General features: G+C 41.5%; 1 protein-coding gene across 3 annotated transcripts in view; it reads right to left on the bottom strand.

The window, feature by feature from the left end:
* Nucleotides 1–965: 965 nt before the first annotated feature.
* Nucleotides 966–22,021, bottom strand: part of SYNJ2 (synaptojanin 2) — a 67,120-nt gene continuing 46,064 nt past the window's right edge. Inside the window, exons 15-27 of one of the 3 annotated variants that reach the window (XM_041423752.1) lie at nt 21,175–21,367; nt 19,375–19,533; nt 19,001–19,157; nt 16,943–17,060; nt 14,963–15,181; nt 13,675–13,753; nt 12,169–12,337; nt 11,611–11,760; nt 8,880–9,014; nt 7,754–7,866; nt 6,934–7,042; nt 5,461–5,663; nt 966–3,098 (exon numbers count right to left, since the gene is read on the bottom strand). In XM_041423752.1, the coding sequence (XP_041279686.1) occupies nt 2,328–3,098; nt 5,461–5,663; nt 6,934–7,042; nt 7,754–7,866; nt 8,880–9,014; nt 11,611–11,760; nt 12,169–12,337; nt 13,675–13,753; nt 14,963–15,181; nt 16,943–17,060; nt 19,001–19,157; nt 19,375–19,533; nt 21,175–21,367 (2,575 nt within the window). In that variant the 3' untranslated portion in view covers nt 966–2,327. The remainder of the gene's footprint in view (nt 3,099–5,460; nt 5,664–6,933; nt 7,043–7,753; nt 7,867–8,879; nt 9,015–11,610; nt 11,761–12,168; nt 12,338–13,674; nt 13,754–14,962; nt 15,182–16,942; nt 17,061–19,000; nt 19,158–19,374; nt 19,534–21,174; nt 21,368–22,021) is intronic. The other 2 variants (XM_041423753.1, XM_041423755.1) reach the window with 2 other exon arrangements.

Genomic DNA, 22,021 nt, shown 5'->3' with positions numbered 1-22,021 from the left:
TGGGCAAACTCATGTGGTGTCTTGCCAAAGCCTCTCATATTAAAGAAGCAGACACTTGTAGACTTGTGCCTGGTAAATCATTCATACCTGGCTTCACAGCTGCCATCAACAATTTTTGCCAAGTGCTGGGTTCATGACTGGCAGAATGTCACGAGATAACCACTCCCTACAACCCATTATATGCCCCTGTAGAGTGACAGCTGTCCCTGAGGACACTGATTTCCATCGATTATGTCCCAGTGAGGATGGGTAGCAGAGCTGAGAACAGAGCTGTGCTTGTGGGTTCCCTGGTTGTGGACATCAGGTATTAAGGGTTCAGGTTACTTGGCCTCTTTTTGCAGGTGGGGCCTGGCTTAATCCCAAAGGAAAGAATCACTGCCTCCTGCAGGCTGAATTTTCCATAGTGATTTCCCAAACATGGAGCAAGTCTGGCTCTGCTTTGCTTCCTCCGACCATTGAAACTAGAGCCAGATCACAAGCAGGTCACAAGCTCCTGCCTCTGAGGAAACACTTGGCTGGGATGTTGGGCACCAGTGTGGAAGGTAATTTATTGAGACAGGAGATTCCTCATTCTGTGCTGTAACCTTTTCAGCTGGACTGTCTGTCCCCTTCCCTTGATTTGCTGCAACTGAGCAATATCTCCTGTCACCGATAGCATAAACCAGCGAGCTGCCGGGATTCATCCTTCAGTGGGCAGCTTGCCACAGACACAGACATAAGATAGAATGCTAAAGGCCACATCCGTCTCTTATTCAAGGAGAGTAATAAAGCAGATTTTATTTGACTTGTATAAATCCAGTTTAATTGGCTTTCCTGCTAACACTTTCATTAACATGTAAATTAGCTGTCCTAGAGCTGTTAATTATCTTTGCAGAAAATGTTGGATGTGATCATATACCGTACTCTTTCTTTTTTACTGCTAATGTTTTATACTGAGATGTGCCCATAAATATTCACTGTATTTTTTAAGAGGAGGACTAAGAGGCAAAGGCTTTGTGTCATCTTGTAGGGAAATGAGTATCTTATATTATTCACCAGCCTGCCACCACGTTAAACTGACACTCACACGAGAAGCTTAGCACTGGGCTTTATGGGCTTGGCCTTTGAAGGTTCTGGGGATATTTTTGAAGTGTCTGGCAAACAAGAGAGTAGAGGAGGATGACAGGTGCTCGAAGGCAGCATCCTCTCTTAGAGGATCTCTTGTGTTCAAAATTTGGCAGTGGCAGAGAAACAGGTAGGCATTGTAAGGAAGAAAATGGCTGCAATCCCAGTGTTTGGGAAGCTCAGAACAAGCTAATTAATTTTCCTGTGGAAAAGGGAAAAAAACCTTCTTAACTTTTTAAATACATCTTAAAAATTTTTTTGAAAATTAGTTGTTTTTTCAGCTTCACCACCTGCTTAAAAATGTTCTGTTTCCTTTACTAATGAAAGATCTTGATGCTTCTCTTAACAAGTTACCATGACAAGCTGCAATCTGGTTATTAACTGCTTGCTTTGCACAAATGGCATCTATCGTGCACAGTTCCACCCCACAGGCAAGGCAAAAAGGACCAGCTCGCTCCTTGTCTGTGCTGTGGAAATAGAAGACTGACATGGCATTTGCTTATGAAGACAGAGTGGGAACAGGGGCAGAACTATGAATTGCTGAACTGCCTTTAGCGTAAGACATGCCTGAGCCGATACCTGTGGCATCAGCTGGTCTCAGCCATTCCCCGTGTTTCCTCAGGATCTGCACGGACAATGCACAAGCAGCCTATAGCGTTTCTTTGCAGTGAAACAGCATGTGGGAAACTACAGTCCCTTTTCAAAGTATGCTGTTGGACATGGGCTTGGGAACAAAAACCAGGGTGAGTTTTGGAAACTTGCAGCAGAGCAGTACCAGTGTTACTGCTGTTATACTGGTGTACATTCCTCTTGGGATGTTTGTTCCAGAATAACTGGTAGACTAACTCTTCAAAGTAAGGATGCTTTATTTCAAACAACCGAAATTGATTAAAATACACATGCCAAAGGAAATTTTTTTTAATGTCTTTTTTTCCATACATCATTACATGTTCTTACATATGATTTGTACCTGAAATGAAATAAAGCATCTTAAGATGGATTAATAAAAAGAAATAACTTAGAATAAGGAAGTTTTCAAATGAGCTGTAGGTAATGTTAGGTTGTATGTATTTTATATACTTCCCTCCAGGGGCCGTATCATTAAACGTGAAAATGAAATGTAGCATGGACAGATGATCCAGTTCATTAAATATAAAAAAGATTTTTTTTTAAATTTTGCATCATAATTATGATTTCTTTTGGAAGAATAAGGAGGTAAAATTTTACAATTCTAAATCACTATTTGTTTTCATAAAGGTATTTTTGTTTTGTTCTGAGACAAGCAGTTTGTTGAACCCTTCTGCCACTGCACTGCTGTCTTCATCATCACTAAATGTAACCCAGTGACTGAAATCTTTCAGATTGGGGTGATTTAAATTTTCTGAAGTGTGTGCTGGAGAAGTAGCTGGCGGTGCCTGTGTGGAAAGAGGGAAGGAAGAATGAATGTCCAGGTCCAGCAGATTGGTGTTCTCTGGAAGGGAGCTGGTGTGCAGTCGTTGTGGATGCTGGCCTGCTGGTGCAGAAGGGCCCTGGAGCTTCACCATCAGTTCTGCAGCACTTGGTGCCAAGGGCTGAGTTGTGCTGTTTTCTGGGCTGGCAGAGGCTGCGGGAACAGGGACATGAGTCTGAGGGCAGGACCCAGGGTTGTTGTTGTTGGAGTTGAACAGTGACGCACTGAAAAGGGGGTTGTCACTGCTCTGGAGAACTTGGAGATGAAAAGCTGCAGGAGCCGACTTTTTTCTTCGTGGAGGCACCTTTGGGGCAAAGGGAGTGTTCTGGGGAGGCAGTACCATGGCCTCAGCTGTGCCTGCTGACAGGGGCTGCCTTTCACTGCTCCCCCTGCTCTCTTGAGGCTTCCCAGCTTGTGTTCTGGGTTTAGGGACTGGAGTGATCTTGGTTGGTCTAAGAATAGCTCCAACTTCTAGATGGGGCTCTAGCAAGCCAAAAGGAGACTGTGCTGTCTGTTGGTCGAATTGGTCTTCTGGAGACATGGCCTGAGGAGGAAATAGAGGAAGAAATGTGAGAACAAAAAGGGACCTTAAACTCTGAGTCACTACTGGTGCAAGTTTAATTGACAGCGTTGCTAAGAAAGGCTGACAGTCCTGGAAGACAAAAAAGCACTGCAAAGAGGAGGCTTGACAGCACAGTTCTGCACTGTACCTGCTGGGCTCTGGGCCCATGCATTGCGCCTGGCACTCACCTTCAGAGAGCTAGTGAAGGACCAGGACCCTACAGGCTGCTTAGTCACAGCTCTTTCTGACCATCTCCCTTTCAGGTTAGGATTTTTGCTCTGGGCCAAATTAACACAGTTCTGAGGAGTTATTTATTTGTTACATCTCTCTGCTAACTAATAGTACTTAAGCAAGATTGCATAGGGAGGCCCATGCCTTTAGGTTTGGCTTATTTGGATAGATAAGATTGAAGGAGAATTAGCTTAAGCTAACCCAATAAATGCATTTAGGGCTGTGTCCTGTCTCACTGATGCTGGCAACTGAAGATAAAAATAAGCTCTCTGTGGGATCTCAGCACATCACTGTGGATGTGCAGAGACACCAGGGGAGCCCCTGGGGGGCTCAGAAACCCTAGAATGATGCCAAAAGGGTTTGGTGGTTGAATTTCGATCCATCAAAAGGAGAAGAACCTGTGACGGAGGAAATGAGAACTTCTTAAGTGTGAATGATACCTTTATGGAGGGAAATATAAATTTTAGAAAAATAGGTACAGGGGGGTCATGAAAGCAAGATGGAGGATTCAGGGCGTGGTCCTGTGTTCTTCCTTCTTCTTCATGTCTTCCATTTTGTGTGGTGATGTTGGCACTTGGAGATTGGTTCGTAGTGAAAGTGCACTTGTCTATAAGGATGAATAGTATTGGGAAATAAAGGTAAATATGTCACACGTAATTTTTACTATAAAAGACACAACCGCCCTGTGGGCGGGAGAGAGTGCACTCGACTGTCCTGCTGAGCGGACCTCGGCTGGGCAAAGAGAAAACTTTGTAGATAAGAGATAATAAACAGAACTGAAGACCGAAAATCTAAGAGTCCAGGCTCATCCTTCGCAATCGCGGCCGCCCAGAACCACCTTTCCCCGTGTCGGGGCAGAGACACATAACAGCGGACCCCGACAGCTCTCAAAGTCCAGTCTAGCATACATCCACCATTTAAAAGTATATAAATAACAAGCCCAGCTCAGTCTAGGAGAGCAAGGACTGCTTCAGATTTCTCACACTCTGTGTGACTGAATGAAAGCATTTCAATTCTTTATTGCTCTTGCACAGTATTAAAAGATAATGTACAGGATTTTTCATGCAGGCAAAATATTTAGTCAGTATCTCATGCTGGACATATCCCTTGCCACTTCTTCCTATGTGCTGTTAAGTTGCCTACGTTTGACTGTGGTAGAGGGGGATTGAGTAGAGCTTTTCAAGTACACACCTCCCATCTGACTTCCCTCAGATGGAGGAAGGAGTGGAATTCCAGGGCAGAGTCAACCTGAAATAGATCTATTCCTGCAGAAGCTCTCACATAACTAACACCAAAATAGCAATCCCTCTCAGCACCTTTCAAGAGTGACTTGGGAATGGTGACAACTTCAACAAAACAAACTGACCATCCTCAGCATAGACTGTGCTGTCTGGGTTGGGTTTTTTGGTGAATCTGCTAAGTAAAGAGAGCACAACGTCCATTACAGACAAGGGGTGAATGCCTTTACCAAAGGAAGGTAAGGTAGGAGCCCTAACAATTTAGAAGAGAGCTTCTTTAGCAGAGATTCTGTCAAAGGAAGAATATAAAAGGCTGCATTTGTCTTCCTCTTGTACTCAAACTGCTTTACAAATTAAGATAATAATTTTAGCAGCTCTAGAGATGAACTACTGTCTCCATCATAGAGACCTGACATATATTAAAACCTGAACACCTACAGCTTTGTATTTTTGAGAACATGAACTCTTGAGTAGACTCCAGAATTCAAACTGAAAGGCTGAATCCCATTACAAGGTGTGTAAGAAAAGCAAGAAAGGACACAGGACACAAAACTGATGAAGAAGCTGACTCAAATCTTTACAGAGCAGACCACTCATGGTCAAAATTAGAGACTGTGATAAAGAACAAACAAGTCTTAAATCCTGACAAGGTTTTGTTCCAGAAGAAAAACAAGAGAATGGACTAACAAATAGAAAAGCTGCATATGGCTCTCTTTCCAATCTTTCTTTCATTTTTATGCCTTGGTGACTGTAATACACAAAATTATTCCAGCACCTGCTAATATGACAGCACCTCCTGCAAAAAACAACCAGCCCACCCCTCCATCATTCATACTGTAATGGAGGCTGGATGCATTTTGCTACAATTCTCTTACACTTTCCCCCTTGGCTCCGGTCCTTTGCAGGGGCACTGGCTTCTTTGGGATTGGAACTTTGGGTGGTGGACGATGAGGCACAGGCACCGCTCCCGCCTGCGACCCTTGGAATGAAGCTGACTTTGTGATGCTGGGAAGAGCCTCAGGTTTGGAGGAAGTTTGGTTTCTGGTTGGAACAGGCTTTACTGCATCTTCCTGTACTCCTGAAAAGCAAAAGCAAATACGGCATCTCGGCCTGATCAGAACATAGACTCAAGATAATTTCTTTCACAACCATGCTTCTCAAAATGTTCATGCCTACAGGGCCAGCTCAGGTCAGGAAGGTAGGTTTTGGAGCTAAGCACAGACCTTTGCAATCCTGTAACATCTGTAAGAGGCTATTAGGGGAAAACTTCCCTGCCTGAAATAATTTCATGCCAAACCAGCAGTGCTGTGCCACCATTTGGTCAAGTGGAAAAAACACTGGCTGGGGGTTCAGGAGTACTGGGCTCAAGCTCTGAGCATCCTTTTGCCATTATCTGGAAAACCAAGTTTATGATACCAAGTGCATCTTGTAGAGTGTTTTAAAAAGAACTGTAAATGCCAACTGGTGGTACAGTACAAGGGACTGGAAGTGATGCTGACCAGACTAGTTTTCTTACCCACAACAAGTGAATGTAAATTTCAAAATCAGTGGAGAATAAATCTGATTTCAAAATGAAGTGAACAGCACTGAGGAACAAACATCAAGATGCCTTTACATTTCCATATATTCCCATATATTTCTGAATAAATGGGATTATTCCAGACTGCATTCATTCTAGGTATAAATGAAAAGGGATGGTTTTCTCCCAAACTGAGAGCCTTGCAAGCTCAGGTAGCCATTTTCATTCACAGAGCATCAGTAGAAAGACTGCATGCAACCCTGGGGGATACATTCACAGTACCTAAGTTAGTTTTGTGCCCTGACTTGCCCTAGCAAGAAGCTCTCTTCTCCAGGGGCTACACAGAGAGCCTAAACACAGAGTAGCCTTTTAGCTTAGCTATTCAAGCTGAAGTAGTGCAAGCTTTTATCTAGGTTACAGTTGTACTTGCTGTCCAAATGTGAACAGAATCCAGGTTATTCCTCCTAGAGCTGCATTTGCTCTGTAGTTCTGCTTGGAATAGTGAGCATTCAGTAAATAGAGCAGCAAATATCCTTTATGCAACTCTGAGCTAACACAGGCACCATCAGTTTAGTAAAATCCCATCTTTATATTTTATTTTTTCTGACTAAATCTGGGCATAAATAACCCAAGGTTCTACTAGTAGCAGGTTCTACAACAAAATGTAAAATTTTAATAATTTCGAAAAAAAGGTTAATATTATCAGAACTGACACATACAATTTTGCAAGAATGCATTCAGGTAAAATTCTGAATAGCAATATGTGCATTTGGGCTATGATGAGATGAATACACCTAGAGTTTTCTTTATTTAAAGATGCTGTGCTTACCTCCTTTGGCCTCCATAAGACATCTAATAGCTTCTTCTGCTTCCTCAGCTGTGGTGGTTTTGATCTGCTTGACGTTGTAAGGTTTGCTTATTCCAGTCCGGACTTTGGGCTTTGAAAAAACAGGAGAACGAGCCATCTTGAGAGAAATGTTTTTTCTTGTACACCTCTAATCTCACAGCTAACCTCATACACCTGGAAAATTCTGTTCTTGCAAGTGGCTATTCAGTGACCTATGAATACTAAAGAAATGGGAATCTTTCAGCAAATTGTACACCTTTGCTGGCAGCTGACAGAAGGCCAGTGCCTGAGTGCCACAGCTAGTGCCTTAGCCATCCCTTGTCCAGTGCATTAGGGTCCTCATCCAGCAAGACAGGACTGAGGAGGCATTTCCACATTCTGCTCTTGGTCTCCTCAGGGGACCAACAGCCTTGCTGGCAGTGGCCAAGACTTTTCCTGCATTCTGGGCACTAGCATGGCCCACCAAAACAGAGGTGAGAAAATAATTAAACCATATGATGATAGTGTTAAAAATTCAAGTTAGCATCTGTCAGAAAGCAACAACAGCGCCCTGGTCTTACACCACTCATTCTCTTCTCCCTCTTTGGCATTCCTAACTCCTGTTAATTTATTAACATTTTTCTGCTGCCTAACAGGGCCTACAGTGCAGTATTACAGTACAAGAAGTTATCTTGGCATTTTCAGCTCAGACATGTGATGGATTTCCTTCCTTGTATGACAGGTGCATCCTGTATGTGATTCTCAGTGTGGATGGGAGGGAACAGGACAATGCCAAGGGGCCATGCTGAGCAGTAGGACTCACTGGCTGCTGAGGGGCTCCGGGAAGCAGCTTTGCTGTTGCCAGGATGGAGCAGCTGGATTGGCTTCCTGGAGAGAGGGAACCATCTGAGGGAGACTTTTTGCCTGATGTTCCAGCTGGAAGAGGAATAAAAAATGGCTTTGTACATTCAAGAGGTGGTACAAAATCATATCTGCAATGGAGCAAAACCAATGTGCATTCCATCGCCCTCGCAAAATCTTGAACTGTTTCAGGAAGCAGTTTTGTAGTTAGTCTTTCTTTCATTTAATTAATTAGATAACCTCAGCTGAGCATTAACATTGCATTCTAGGCACAGAAATATAGATAGCAATGTTGGCACTTCTGCGCAACAGACTCAAAAATGAATGGGAATAATCCTGAAAAACTCATCTTCTATCAGGTGAGCATCAGAGAACTTCCAATTTGAGTCTGGAAAATGTACACAAAAGAGAGACTTTTGGGCTGCAAGAAAAACATAATGTATAGCTTGTCTAATACAGGAGGCAAAGATGATTAATGCTCATCTAGCAATCAGCTTTCATTCAGAAGTAGCCCTAAAAACAGGAGCAGCACAGCTCTGGATGGCATCTCAGGGGAGCAGAGCTTAGGTAAAAGCATCACTTCCCTTTGTACCTCACTGAAAATCATAATCCACTTTGCATTTCTTTTATAAAGACAATTGCTTGTGAAGAAGGAAAGGAGAAAAACTGTCCTGAATAAGTACTTTTTCAAAGGTTTTAAAAATTCTGATTACAATTAATTCAGAATCAAAAAAACTGAAAGAAAACACTCAGTGACTTCAGAAGTCAGCAGGCATAAATACCAATATCTTTATTGCCACAAAGTGGCTGCTCAGCTCGCTAACCTGAGTGGTGAGCTAGTGTGAAACATATTGGCTATTCCATCCTTACTAAAGACATTTATTTTGTGGAGTATGGGTTGTCCTCAAGACAAACTTCTCCCATTATTAATGGCAGTAATACTCAGGCTGAAACAGACTGGGAAGCAAGTACAAGTCCCTCGACAACCTGACATTTCAGAACAGCTATGACCTTCTTTGTCACCCAGAAATGGCAGGCAAAAGCTGTTCAGCTGGAGCCAACACCACCTTAAAGAAAGCTCAACTCACCGGGAGGGGGAGGCCTCTGTGGTGGCTGCAGTGGCCGAGGCTGGGTAGGAATGGACAGAGACCTGCTTGGAATGCGGCGGCTGCGTTCCCCACTTGCCTCCAGCTCCCGCTTCAAATCAGCAAGGTCAGCATCATCTAGGGACATTTTAGGAAGTGTCTGAATTAGATACACACTGGGTGAGGCACACCAGATCTGAGAGATCAGGAGAGAGGTGACTGTGAGTGGCAAGCCTCAGCCAGGTCTCTCAGCAACACGATAGCTTCGTTCACATTTTTTGCTCTCCCCCAATATCTGCCTGCTCCCATTGCAGGAAACATCTACCCTTTTGTCAAATGCTTCTTTCTCTCTCTCTCCTTTTCCACTATTTATTAGCTGTTTGCACCAACACAAAGAATGCCTACATCTCATTCCAGGGTTACTGGGCACCTTGTTAGATTCCGAGATTTTCATAGCCAGACTTAGTGGCAGCCTGCTCCCATTCAAACTGCCATGGCTAGTCATGGTGAATTCCTCGCTTTCCATCCCAAACACAAGAATTCCATTTGAGGATTAGACACCTTTTCTTCCACAGGAGACCTGTTTTTATACCAGAGAAAAATCTGTCTGAATGGCTCAATCATGACATCTCTTCTTTCCAGCAACATCTCCTAAAAGGTACAGCTGCCTCAATCTGCTAGCTCTTGGCTGCACCTTACATCACTAACTAATTACTCAGTCCTTCATTCCACCTAAGCCTTTCTGACAGCTGGAGATGGGAGAAGTATGGATTGTTTTGTTCTCCCCCATGTGCTATAGTGAGGACTTACATTTCAGTCCCCTCAACCTGCCATGGCTGCCCAGCTATGCAGCTCTTGTTCTTTAGAGCACCGAGATTCACTGGGTTTAGTTTTGGAGAGATGGGGAAGGAATTATGCAGCAGCAGTCTCTTGCACTTCAGGCATTTGTAAACAAATTCTTGTTTTTCGGAAAGCTGTGCTCTGTAGGGGATCATGAGCTGCCTCACAGCTTCCTGCTCCCACTCAGCAGCAGATGGCAACCACAGGGACAGAGCCTGTGGTTTGCCCAGCCCGCCCTCCCTGTGCTCTCTGCATTTTCAGTACTTCTAAGCTGCAGATATGGCTCATCAGTAGGATCCAAGCAGTCATGCAGGCACCTGGAGGCACGGTTTGAAGTTCTGGCAGTAAAACTGAACACAACAAAAGCCAGCCATTACCACTCAATTCCATCCCTGGAAGGCTGCTGGCAGGGACATCAGTTTCATGAAGCTGTGCCTTTCCCCGACCTCAGAAACACACACACACTATTGTGCCTGTCACTGTTTTCCATCTGTGTCTACCACCAGCTACACAGTCATCATACCTTCAATTAGAAGTTATTCAGCCAGAATTGGGAGCTTATGGAAGAATGTGAAATTGCAGACACTTTAGGTTTAATTGCATATATCATATTTTGAGTTATGTGAGATCATGACCCCACCCTGACCTCATTCAAACTATACTCCATTACCTCTATTTACTTTGTGATATTTTTTGTGGTGAAGAGTTAGTGTGAGTGACAAGATTCACTGCAATTCTCTGTGGCTTAATGAATCATCACACAATAGGCCAGAGGTGGTTTGAGGGCAAGGCACCCTATAATACAAAGTGATTGACTTCACAGTATTTAATAATGGGTGATTACTCCTTTACTCAGGGATAGGCTTTTGGGTCTGGCCACACTGAACCCAGCCTATGACTCAAGGTGGGCAAGAAAGCCATAAATCACTCTGTTTGGAAAATCTGTCTGTGTAAGTGTACGAATTTCATTTAATCTTTTTGAACTCTACTTCTGACTCAACCTTTGAGGGTATTAAAAGTTTTCACTTTTATGTCAGAAGACAAAGCACTGCTGAGAGAGAGCAGAATGACAGCTACTGAATCACTGCTGTCACAATCAGGTGTTTAACACATATCCCAGCCTGTCAATGCTTGGCCACTCAAGCACATCGTGATCACATTCCATTGTTTGACAGGCTTGGCTAGTTCTTGCCTCAGTTTTTATCAGTTTTCTCTCCACAGCTTTATCTTCTTTTTACCAAGTCACTTCACAATAATGTGTAAGAGAGCCAGGTAACCAAGGAAAAAGGTTACACATTCATTAAGAACCTAAAGGATGATTATATGTATATATATTTTATGAACCTCAACTCCTTCGGGAATAAATCAAATGGGAACAAAGGAGAAACTTCAGGTCTCTGAAGTAATTTGAACACAGCAACCTCCCAGCTTACAGCTTACTCTTCTGCCACTGCTACTGCTCAAAGGACAGAGCTGAGCCCATTACTGAATCAGCAGGATTCTTCTGGTTTGATTTTGCTTTGGCCCTCACCAATAAGAAAATAGTATGCAATAGTATCCAACAATTTTTTTGTTGTATGTTCTGGTGCCAAACAACATCAAATGGATAAAAAGATTTAATTTCCTCTGGCTAGAAAAGGAAAACCAGCATTTTTCAGCTTTCCTGCCTTGCCCTAGCCTAAAGAGAAGGAGAATCATTATGAGTTTCATCATTTGTATTGGTGTTATGCCTGAGGACCTCACTAACTACAGTCACTAACTCAAGGAGAGTTGAGCATAAATAGGTATTACAGGAGAACTTGGAATGAAAATATAAATGAACAGGGAAATACAGACAACAGGAGAACAAACAACAATCCTTCAGGTCTTACCTTAAGGAAGGTGGATACTTTACCTTTATACAGGCGGGGGGGTTGTCCAGATTTGTTTGAAAGAGCTGTGGATGCACAATGTCCAGGGCACTCCGACATATCTTCTACTGTGTCTGCTGCTAGGTGTTGACACAGAGCATCCTCTAAATAATCATCTTCATCCTCTATATCACCTGGATTAAAACATTAGATAACAAAGAATTAATGAGAAAATTCATTCTCTGTCTCTCTACACTCCTAACTAATTAATCTATACTATCACTCAATTTAATAATTTAATATATAGGCTGGGCAAGATTCTTGTGTAATCACACCACGTGTTTCATTACAGTGTGTCTCTACAGACAGCTGTACCACACACTGAATTTGCTAACATATAACACTGAATTGACAGGATGATCTAAGTAACAGTTCTATGCCCAGGCACAGAGTCAGGTCAAGGCTTTAATTACAGTCATCTTTTTAAGAAGTGTGGCTTCATTACAAATTAAGGTGCCACTGACACTCATACTGTACTGCACTGTGCAACCAAAGTCAGCAAAGCAATTTCTCACTACTTAGCTTAGAAACATGTAGCTTACCTTCTGATTCATAGTCCAAACTTGAGAAGTCAAAATTTTCTTCCAGAAGGTGGGAGTTTGCCGTGGGGGACATGGGGACAACGCTGTCTCGTTTTCGAGCAATTTCCTCCTGAAGGCCCTTTAGCCAGTCCTTAGTCTTGGGCTGGATCTTCACTGTTTTGCCTCTAACCTAAGCACAGAAATAATTGTTTCTCTTTGCCAAGGACCTTCAAAAAACAAGAATGCCTGAACAGAATACTCAGGTTCTGCCAGCCTGTTCAGAATCACACAGATCACAGATTGAGTTGGAAGGGGCCCAGAAGGATCATCAAGTCCAGCTATTAAAGGAATGGCCCATGCAGGCATTGAACCCAGGGCCCAATGTTTATTAGCACCATGCTCTGACCAAGTTGTACAACTTCTTCACTTCAGAAGTCAAATGGAAAGAAAACACTCTTACCCCCACAACCAAGTTTTCAGACTGTAAACATATTCTTGAAAGAAAATGAGTTTCACAGCTCAAAAGCACTGCTGCTGCATTTGGGAAATACTGGAGAAATAGGTGAAACATCAAATATTGTCAAAATGACACTGGAATAGCAATATTGGCCTGAAAAAGTGTCATTTTTGAGTCAGCAGCCTTAAAACACACAAGAATTTTGTATCTGCTTCTACCTGTAAGGAGACTGACCAGAAAATTTCATAAGTGATGTATATGGAAGGTGTATTTTCAAACCTATTAGGACTTCAGCTGCATATGTGTGTTGCTCTCTGACATTTGGGATGAAAGGCAGACAAGCCAGCAGTTTTGACAGGAAAATCAGTTTGAAAAGTTCCCAACTCAGATTCCTAGCACCTTCACATACTGTGTGCATAGAACCGTGTTTCAGTCTGTGCCATAAATTACATCAATGGCAGGAGTCAAATTAGAAGATAAAACTGCAAATACAAAAGAAGAATGAGAGTTAAAATCCATTACTTCAGAATTAAGTTTACAGGGCAGCACCACAAGCAGTTTTTTTCAACACGGGGTTGATGATTTGTAGAGTGTGTGTGTGGGAAGGAAAAGCAGGGGACGGCAAGGTAAACGCCTACTGCTAATGCTGGATTCGCCATGGAAGCCAAAGAATCATGTTGTTACAGCTCAGCAGAAGGAGCCTTTTGATACACTGGAGAAACAAAAAATCTCCAAACCACAATCATGAGGATGCTTTGGCAGCAGTATATGCCAGAATGTCAAGAGAACTGCTTCAAGCAGCCACAACCATGAACAAGTGCAAGTGTTCTGCACAGGTGCCAGAGGCAGATCCTAAGCACTGCTTGGGATCCATGAAAAGTCACCTCATGCCATCCTGAAATGAAAGTACTGCATTAATAGCCTCAGCAGATGTAAAAGTTAAGGACTTCATCAGCACTATCTCTCTTTCAAATAATGCTACTTGATTTAGGTAGAAACTCAAGTACCTAAGCAACCACTTTTGAGAAATTTGTTATGCAGTTATTATTATAAGTTTGAGAAAGTCTTACTTTAGCACCATCTATATCCATAACACGAAGAGCTGACTTGCTGTCTGCAAATGTCACCAGCATTTGACCTCCACAGATCCTAGTGAAAAAAGGCAGAGAAAAACGATTTTATTTCACCATTGAATAAAACCCTTTGAAGCCTAGCATGATAGAAAACTACCATACAGATCTAGACATAGGATACATGTGCCATGATATGCATTTGGTGTTTTAGTTGTATTTTCCTTCACATTTCTGTTTTTTGAGAAGGAGCAGGTGATCTACGAATCCCAGCTGGGCTCCTTTTCTCTCCAATCCTGCCTTGTGTGACCCCAGCACCCTGCCTTTTTCTGGATCACCCCTGGAATAGCAGGACAAACATCTCAGTAGCTGTTGAAAGGATACCCAGTCACTTCCCCTGGACTAACTTCCGTGGTTCTGCATATCCTTCACCTCAAATGACATGTGATGTTTCCACAGTAGTATTCCACCAAGATCTAAAGTAATTAAAACCAAAATAAACCAAGAACAATCCACCAAAACACGTTCTTTTCTTGCTCCTTTTCTTTACAAGCAAGGTAGTGCTGCTCTTCCTGCACAGCTGCTTTTGAAGCCTCAGCTTATATTGGTACTTCATAAAACTACACAATAACAGGTCATCAGCTTTCTCCACTAACAAATGAATCAAATAAACTTGAACAAGTTTTTGGCAGTGTTTCTCAGAGGTCAACTGTTAGGTCTTTTGCCTGTATTTCTCAAAACAGAAGTCTCACAGTTGTGCTGGAGCCCTATAGAGAATCAATCAGAATGAAATTAAGCTGCTCTGCCAGAAGGTATCACACTCTCCCTCTCAAACCCAGTGGCGATAGCTCTGTGAGAAGCTGTACTGTTAACAAACAAGCAAAAGGAGAGCCAGCCAGGAATTCCTGCCAAGTGTGAAAGAGTGGTGGAAGAGAGCAGACCCCCCACCCCAGAGGAGGTGAAGCAGGGCTCGAGGATCCACCAGAAGCAGCAGTGCTTGGAAGAGAGGCCTGAATCTAAAGATCATGATTTACATCAAAGTCTCTGCTTTATGGCACTGAACTGAATAAAATTACCTTCCAGTCAGACAAGAGAGCTGTTGGATTACTTCTTTAAAAGGTTGTTGAGAGGTGTAAGACATTCAAAATGCTTGCATTCAATTTCTAATGAAGAACTGAAAGTGCAGTAAAGGAATTCTACATACTTAATTTTCCAATACAGAGTTAACTCTGTCAGGACAGTCTGTGGTTTTTAATAGATGTCATGCTATTTCACATCCCAAACCCACCTGACCAAAACAACAGTGCCATAATCCTCAAACATCTGCATAAGCTCTGTACGCAAGTCTTCGGGAAATTCATTCTTCTCTTCAGGTGTTGGTGATAGCAGATTCACCACTACTGTGGCATCCAGTGGTCCCTGGAAAGATGACACTTCTCGGAAAACACTGTCACGGGCAGCTTCATTAACTTCCTGAACTTCCACTTCTACAATAGCTAACACTGGCCTACACAAAACAAAGGAAAAATACTTATTTAAAAATAAGAACTGCTTATATAAAATTAAAATCTAAATAAAGAAGGAGGACAGGTAAGCTTAATTTTTTTCTGCAGTGGTCAACATCATATTAATTATATTTCCCAGTCCTGCATTAGCTGAATGTAATTGAAGACACATCATAAGTGAACTGAAATAACAATTCTATGAAGCACTTATGGCAAACCTACAGACCAAATATGAGGATACTTCACTCATTATCAAACAGCTGTGGCCCCAAACATCTATAAATCAGGATGGAAATATATTATTTTCTGTTGGACAAGGCCACATATCTTCTTCCAAAAACGAAGGACAAGGTATTCTAGATGTATAATGTTGTCATGTAGCAAATATGTGCCAATTCATTACACTATAAGCAGCCAACACTGCAAACTTGCTTCTTGAGCCATTTCTTACAAATTACTTCTCTGTGTGTTAGAGCTGAATAAAATTGAGAGAGCTGTCTGAAAGAGTAGAACTCATCTCAGTGGGTACAATCCACATTCTCAGATTTTCACCTGCACATACAAACAGACCATGACTGGGACAGCTGCTCTTACAACTGTGTCAAAATTGCTGCCTTCTACTTGCAATAGTCCTGGCTCTTGAATACACATTGCCAGAACATATGAAAGCAACAACAGCAGGGCTAGAAAGGGATAACAGAGGCGAAAATGTATAGGAAGCATTAACTATTTCCATAAGCATTGTGAAACATAATGCATTTCCATATGTCACAAAGATACAGCTATGCCCTTTTTCTAGCACAAACCATGGGAAAGCAAAGCTGCTGACTGTAATTAAAAAGCAGCTTTTGGAGTCAAGTTTGCTGAAATAGAAAACCATGTATAACAGTCATGTTTCACAGATCACATCCTCAGGGTCCTATATAATGAGAGCAGCAGCTCTGCTGTGCTTTGCAGAACACAGCAATGTCAGAGCCTTGACACAAAGAAATTGATTGCAAGAGGCATGCTCTTTCACTGCTAGACGAATACAGAACAGGCCTGGCATGCAAGAGCACCACCAGAAGCACAGACAGCTACTGGGGGTCACTGAGCCTGCTAGGAGGAGCAGTATCGTAGCATTTCCACAAAGCATGCAAGGGATGAGACAAATATTCTGAATATAAGGGACTTTCAAAGTGTATTGATCTCAGAATTTGTTTCTCAGAAGTGAAGCAGAGAACAATTTTATCAAAGACAGGACATTCATACCCCTAAAGAGAAGTCAATTATATAGACCAACCAGAAACACTGGCCTTTGATTTTTCTACCTTCTCCCATTCCATTTTTAAAGGAGGCACAGAAGCCCCACACTTGAGTACTGTGAAGAGGCCAAACTTGTCCCTGAGTGGCTTGGCTTACACCTCTTCAAGCCACACAGTCCCAACCTCCTTTTCTTCTGCAGCAAGCTGAGTGGAAATCCATCAGAGCAGCTTCCTTACATATCACAGCTTTTCAAAACCAAGCAAAAGAAAGCTCTGTTTTCTACAGCTCTTGCTGCAACTTATCCAACCTTTGTTGCAATCACTGTGCAGGAAAAATAAATACATGACTGTAGGTACTTGCCACTCTGGTATAAAACTCACCATGAGAGGAAAAGACCATCAAGCAGATACTGAACATGGAATAAAGGTGTAATTCCTGTTTTAATCAGACTTGGTCCCTTGCTCTGAAGGCGTAATTCAGCATTACACATTTTAAACTCTCTCTGATTGTTTAGTTACCTGTGGTCAGATGCTTGCAGCTCTGCTCTCCCATAGTACATCAAGGCTCCAGGGGTCCAAGTGTGCCTGACTTTAGTATCAGCACTCAGATCACTGTCCAGAAGATTGATCTCTCCAGCTATGCAGCACAAAACATGATTTAAAATTCACTCAAATGTAGTTTTACTAACAGTTGAACACTATTTTATTAGGAAGCTCTCCACAGACCCTACTAGTGGGTGGTGGGGGTTTTTAGTTCTTGTATATTTAACATTCAAAGAAGAGCTTGTCTCCTACAAGACTTACAAATTAGGGGCTAGAAAGAAAAAAAAGATAAATGACTGGGAGTGAAACTGAGACAGCTGATCAGTAGAGTAAGACACCTGCAAAGTTGTTGACCAGAATGTTACCCAATTAATTATCTGTACAACAGGCATTGATAGGTTCATATTAGTATTTTACCTCCTACCTCAACACTGAGCATAAAACCAGGCACTGTACTTGGAAATTATTTTGTAAATCTGGGTATTAGACTGGGATTGGAGAAATAATACACAAGAGATATGAGAAACCAAACCCATGAAAATCCAACCTCCAAATAATTCCATTGCAACCCTTAAAGTGACAGAAGGTGCTCCAGACATGATGCGAGAGTGAGGTACTGTATTGTTGTTAGTAACAAGGAAGCTTTTGCGTCACTGTTTGAATGAATGGATAACTCTGTCCCTCTTTCCTGTGAAGCTGAAAATGAGTTAACATGGAATATGGCATTTCTTCCTAATCACTCACACTGGGGCTGCACTTTCTTCTCATAAAATGAGCAGTTATTTAGCCTATAACAACAACACGATGCAACACAGTAAGAGCTGAGAGGCAGAAGAGCCTTGCCACCAGCAGTAAAGGAGAGGAACTCTGGCAGCAAACTAAGCAAGCTTTGCAGGGCTGGGAATGTACCAGTCAGTTATGGACCCATGTGAGCCAGCTGTGGGAGGCCTACAAACTCTAAAAAAAGGGACCTGCCTTGACTCTTGCAGACCAGCCAGCTAGTTAGGTCCTATGAGCTGTGTGTACTCCAACTGCTAAAGTTCCCCAGGGGCAAGTTTTGCAAGCAAAATAAGGAACATGCATTAGAAATGCTGAAGGGTGTTCTTTCTTCCAAAATGAAAGCAGCCAGCACAAGAGGGCTGTTTTAACTTCCTTATTATATCTCATACAGCTTTCTTTCCTGGACTGCATCTCTATCAATGGTTTAAGCTCTTCATTTTACTTTGTTTTTCATTTCTTAGATAAGAGTGAATAACTGTATCATGATGACATGCACTCTCTCATTGGCCTAGTTCTGCTTTGTAGTTTTTACACTTAACATAGTCATGGTATGACTTAGATTCCAAGCAGAAATTTCCAGGCATGTGAAAAACCACATCTGCAGGCACAGACCAAATTAATTCTCCAGCAATTACACTTCTAATATGAATTGATTTAAATTTTAGAAACACTGGGGAATATCTATTCCTGCAGACTGAGAGAATGATTATGAGAACTATCTCTTGATATGCAAAGAAATACTTTTTATTTCTTAACTGCAACTTTTGAATAGCAAGTGAAAACAGGCTTTCTGTTGTGTTGGCCACTCATGAATTCAAAGTACTTTATAAACACTAATTAATGAAACCTCCCCCAATTCTATAAACTACCAGAAATATTCCTAAGAATTACCAGTACAGAAGAAATTACAGAAAACTGTTTCTACATCTACTGAGAAGAGCAGTTTTAACAATCTAGCCATTATAACACAGAAACTTTATGTGGACTAATGATTCTGTTGAAAAACAACAGAATTATTTCTGTACTACTACAGCTGGGCTGTTTTCAATTCCTCAGTGAGCTCCCAGCACCTGTAGCATAAAGCCTTTGTTCACACACACAGGAAGAAAGGGCCTTCTCTATCTCTGACACTTAAGCCAGTGAAGCTGAAAGAACATCTGCTCGAGTAAAGCACCATTCACTAGATTAAATCCCCTTAAGTGGGTTCTAGGTGAATTCTAAACCAACTTTCAGGTAAAGAATGATTCCACTCACCTGTTTTTTCAAAGGGCAGTTTCTTTCTCCACCAAAGCACTCTGTCAGTCCATGCTGGGGTTCTGCACTTATCACTTGTATCATAAGCCTCCGAGCCAACATCGTATTTATACGTTGGTCCAAAATTAATAGTCCCTTCATGGAAGTCTTTAAAAATCTAATTGAATAAAGAACATCTCTTAAAGTTACAGATGAGAAAAGTGCCACTGTGATATATCAACTTCCTTGCAAACAATGCTCTGATTTTTAAACCAATTGCCGCATTCAAGTGCTACAAACAAGAAACTGAATGCGCAACCTCTTCAGTCTCTAGAAGAACAAGAAAGACCCAGCCAACATGCAGTTATTCAAGAAAATGAGACACACTGCCTTACTTTTCCATTGGATTTTTGCTGCTGTAGTTGATCAAATTCCAAAAGTGTCTTCCAGTCTTGACGTTTGAGAAAATAAAAGACTTCTTCATACGTTAGATTAATGCGATAGTTAAAATCACCACACCAGAAGACATAGTCATGGGAGAACATGTTCTGCCCCTAGTTTTGAGGTACAGAATACTGTTAATGTTAAATCACATTCATGAAAACACCTTTAAAATGCACTGAAATGTAGCACTCTCTGAATTACTAAATACTGGGCCTACTCATCACAATTTATTTGTCAAAATTCATTTTGTGTTAAAATAGAATGGTTCCTTCACTGGCTTTGGCACCCCACTGAGCTGAATTTTGTAAACAAGAATGTCAGACTCTGACCCCTCTTTCCTGAAGGTATGTCTAAGCTGGATCCTAGCTTTATAGTCACAATTTGTCTGTCATGAATATTCAAAATATATGTTTGTTTCCCTAACACATTTCACATGCATATATTTGCATATTCTAAATATAACACAAAATGTGCTTCTGGTACCACGGCAAATTTAGCAACAATCTCCTGAGTAAGAACAACCTCCAAATTCAATCTTATGTGCAGGTCACAGTTTTGTAAAGGTATTGAAATCAAACATCAATGAAAATTCACTCCAGTTCTAAATTTAGCATCCTATCCTCTAACCAGTCTTTTTTTTTTTAGTTCCCAGTACAGCTATAAGCCTCTAAATACCAGAGATTCATAAGGGAAACGTTCCAGACCACGGCTGTCACAGCACTAGAGGGCACTCTTTATATGCATTATACACACAAGGTACCTTTAGCTGTTTTAAGTGTAAAGGACATCAAACAGTTAACGAGGTTTAGAAGGAAAAACCACCATAAGCACAACTTTATGGCCATTTGGAACAGATCTTCTTTGCGGGACGTCCAGTCTGTCAGTATTGGCTCCTACATAAACCAACTGATTGACATGCTGCACGTGCCAAGCCTCTAAACCTTATAAACAACAGGAAGGTAACATTTTATGCTTTGCAACCTAAATGCCATTTTTTGCTGACAACCAGAATACACAAACCGGCCCAATCCCTTCCTGGCTTAGGCCTTTCCAGAGAGGCCCAAGAAAGAAGGTATTGTGGAAATTAAAGCAATCAACATTAAGGGAAGCAAAGGAGCCCTGCTACCAAATCTCATGGGTTATCTACTGGCCTGGAATTAAAACACTAGTGATTGGTTTGACACAATTTAGGGGGAAAGTTACTCATGCAGACCAGTGGTGCCTACTTGCCATGCTCTGAGAGAAGCCAGCAGTTCCTTGAGAGTGACACGTTCATGAGGACGAAACAAAGGGAACAGAGGGTACCATGTCAGTGCCCAAGAACTGATCCATCCTACCCGACCAGAAGCAGCCAAGGCACTGCTGCACTGAATGGCATGGATGGTCTTTCAGGAATTCTCACTCACTAGAGCCAGCAAGAGCTATCAATATCATGCTCTCCAGTTCCAACATCAGTCATCTAGAACTTAACTGCACAAAGCCTAGGACTTTTCAAGCACTGGAGCAACTCTGTTTTTTGAAAGGATTAGTGCTTTTGTAAAGCAAGTGCTATATTGGGTAGAATCTAGTCTTCTGTGAAGCATGCTTCCCTATTTATTTATTTGCTCACATTTTCTTTAACATTTTCTTTCATGGTATTGAGATGCCTTCTTTGATGACCTGTCATCAAAGGCAGCCTAAGACCAGCTTTCATGATGTAAAGATACGAACTTTATCTCCAATATTTTTAGCACACATACATCTATACTTACCATTGGGAAGCTGAGTTTCTGTGTGATTTCTTTATAATCTTCATTCCTCTCTTTCACCTGAGTCTGCCCAGCAGTCAAGTGACTGCATATAAAGCAGAAACTGGTACTATAGAACTGAAAACGAATGCTCACTGCCCCTTTATTCCCAGCTTTTCCTCCCATTCCTGTCTTCACGGTGTCTATCGCTACATCCCTGCATTAAAAAAAAAAAAATAGAAAGGGAATAGAGTAAAGGGCTTCAGGAACAAACATTCAATAAACTTTGACTGAAACATAAAGGGGAAAGCCAGTTTACAATGCCATGTCTTCTCCCCTCTAGAAAGCATGCTGCTTTTAGGCACATCTTTGAGTTTATTGATGTTCATGTACTTATGTTTCAAATTAAGTTTCATATAATATTACAGAAATAAAACTATTTGAAAATATTTTTCTCCTTTTCTTGTCCCTTCCAAACAGATCAGCAAGACCTAATTTCTGAAATACTGCGAATTTCTATAGAATATACTTTTCAAGTTTCCCTGTAACATGATCCTTAAAATACTGACAATAACTAAATTTACTACTATGCTTCCTTTTCCTTTTGAACATATGGGAATCTGCTTTTCAGACAGTTAACAATTTACTGTTCATATGTGTTGAAACCCAACTTCACAATTCATGATGGATTTTCCATTTAATTAAAGAGCAACAGATCATAACCCATACTTCATTAAATCAGATGTGATAAAATCAGAGATTATTGGATACAACTATTTATATGTAACTTCTCAAATGAGTTCTGTACTGATGACAAATTGCTTGAGGTCTCCGTGTTGCTAATCACTTAGTATTTCAATGTGATGATTAG

This window comes from Onychostruthus taczanowskii, unplaced genomic scaffold (assembly GCF_017590055.1).
Source record: "Onychostruthus taczanowskii isolate IOZ18803 unplaced genomic scaffold, ASM1759005v1 scaffold8, whole genome shotgun sequence".
Taxonomy (NCBI): Eukaryota; Metazoa; Chordata; class Aves; order Passeriformes; family Passeridae; genus Onychostruthus; species Onychostruthus taczanowskii.
Note: the sequence above shows the minus strand (reverse complement) of the source record. Positions and strands in the feature narration are given on the sequence as shown.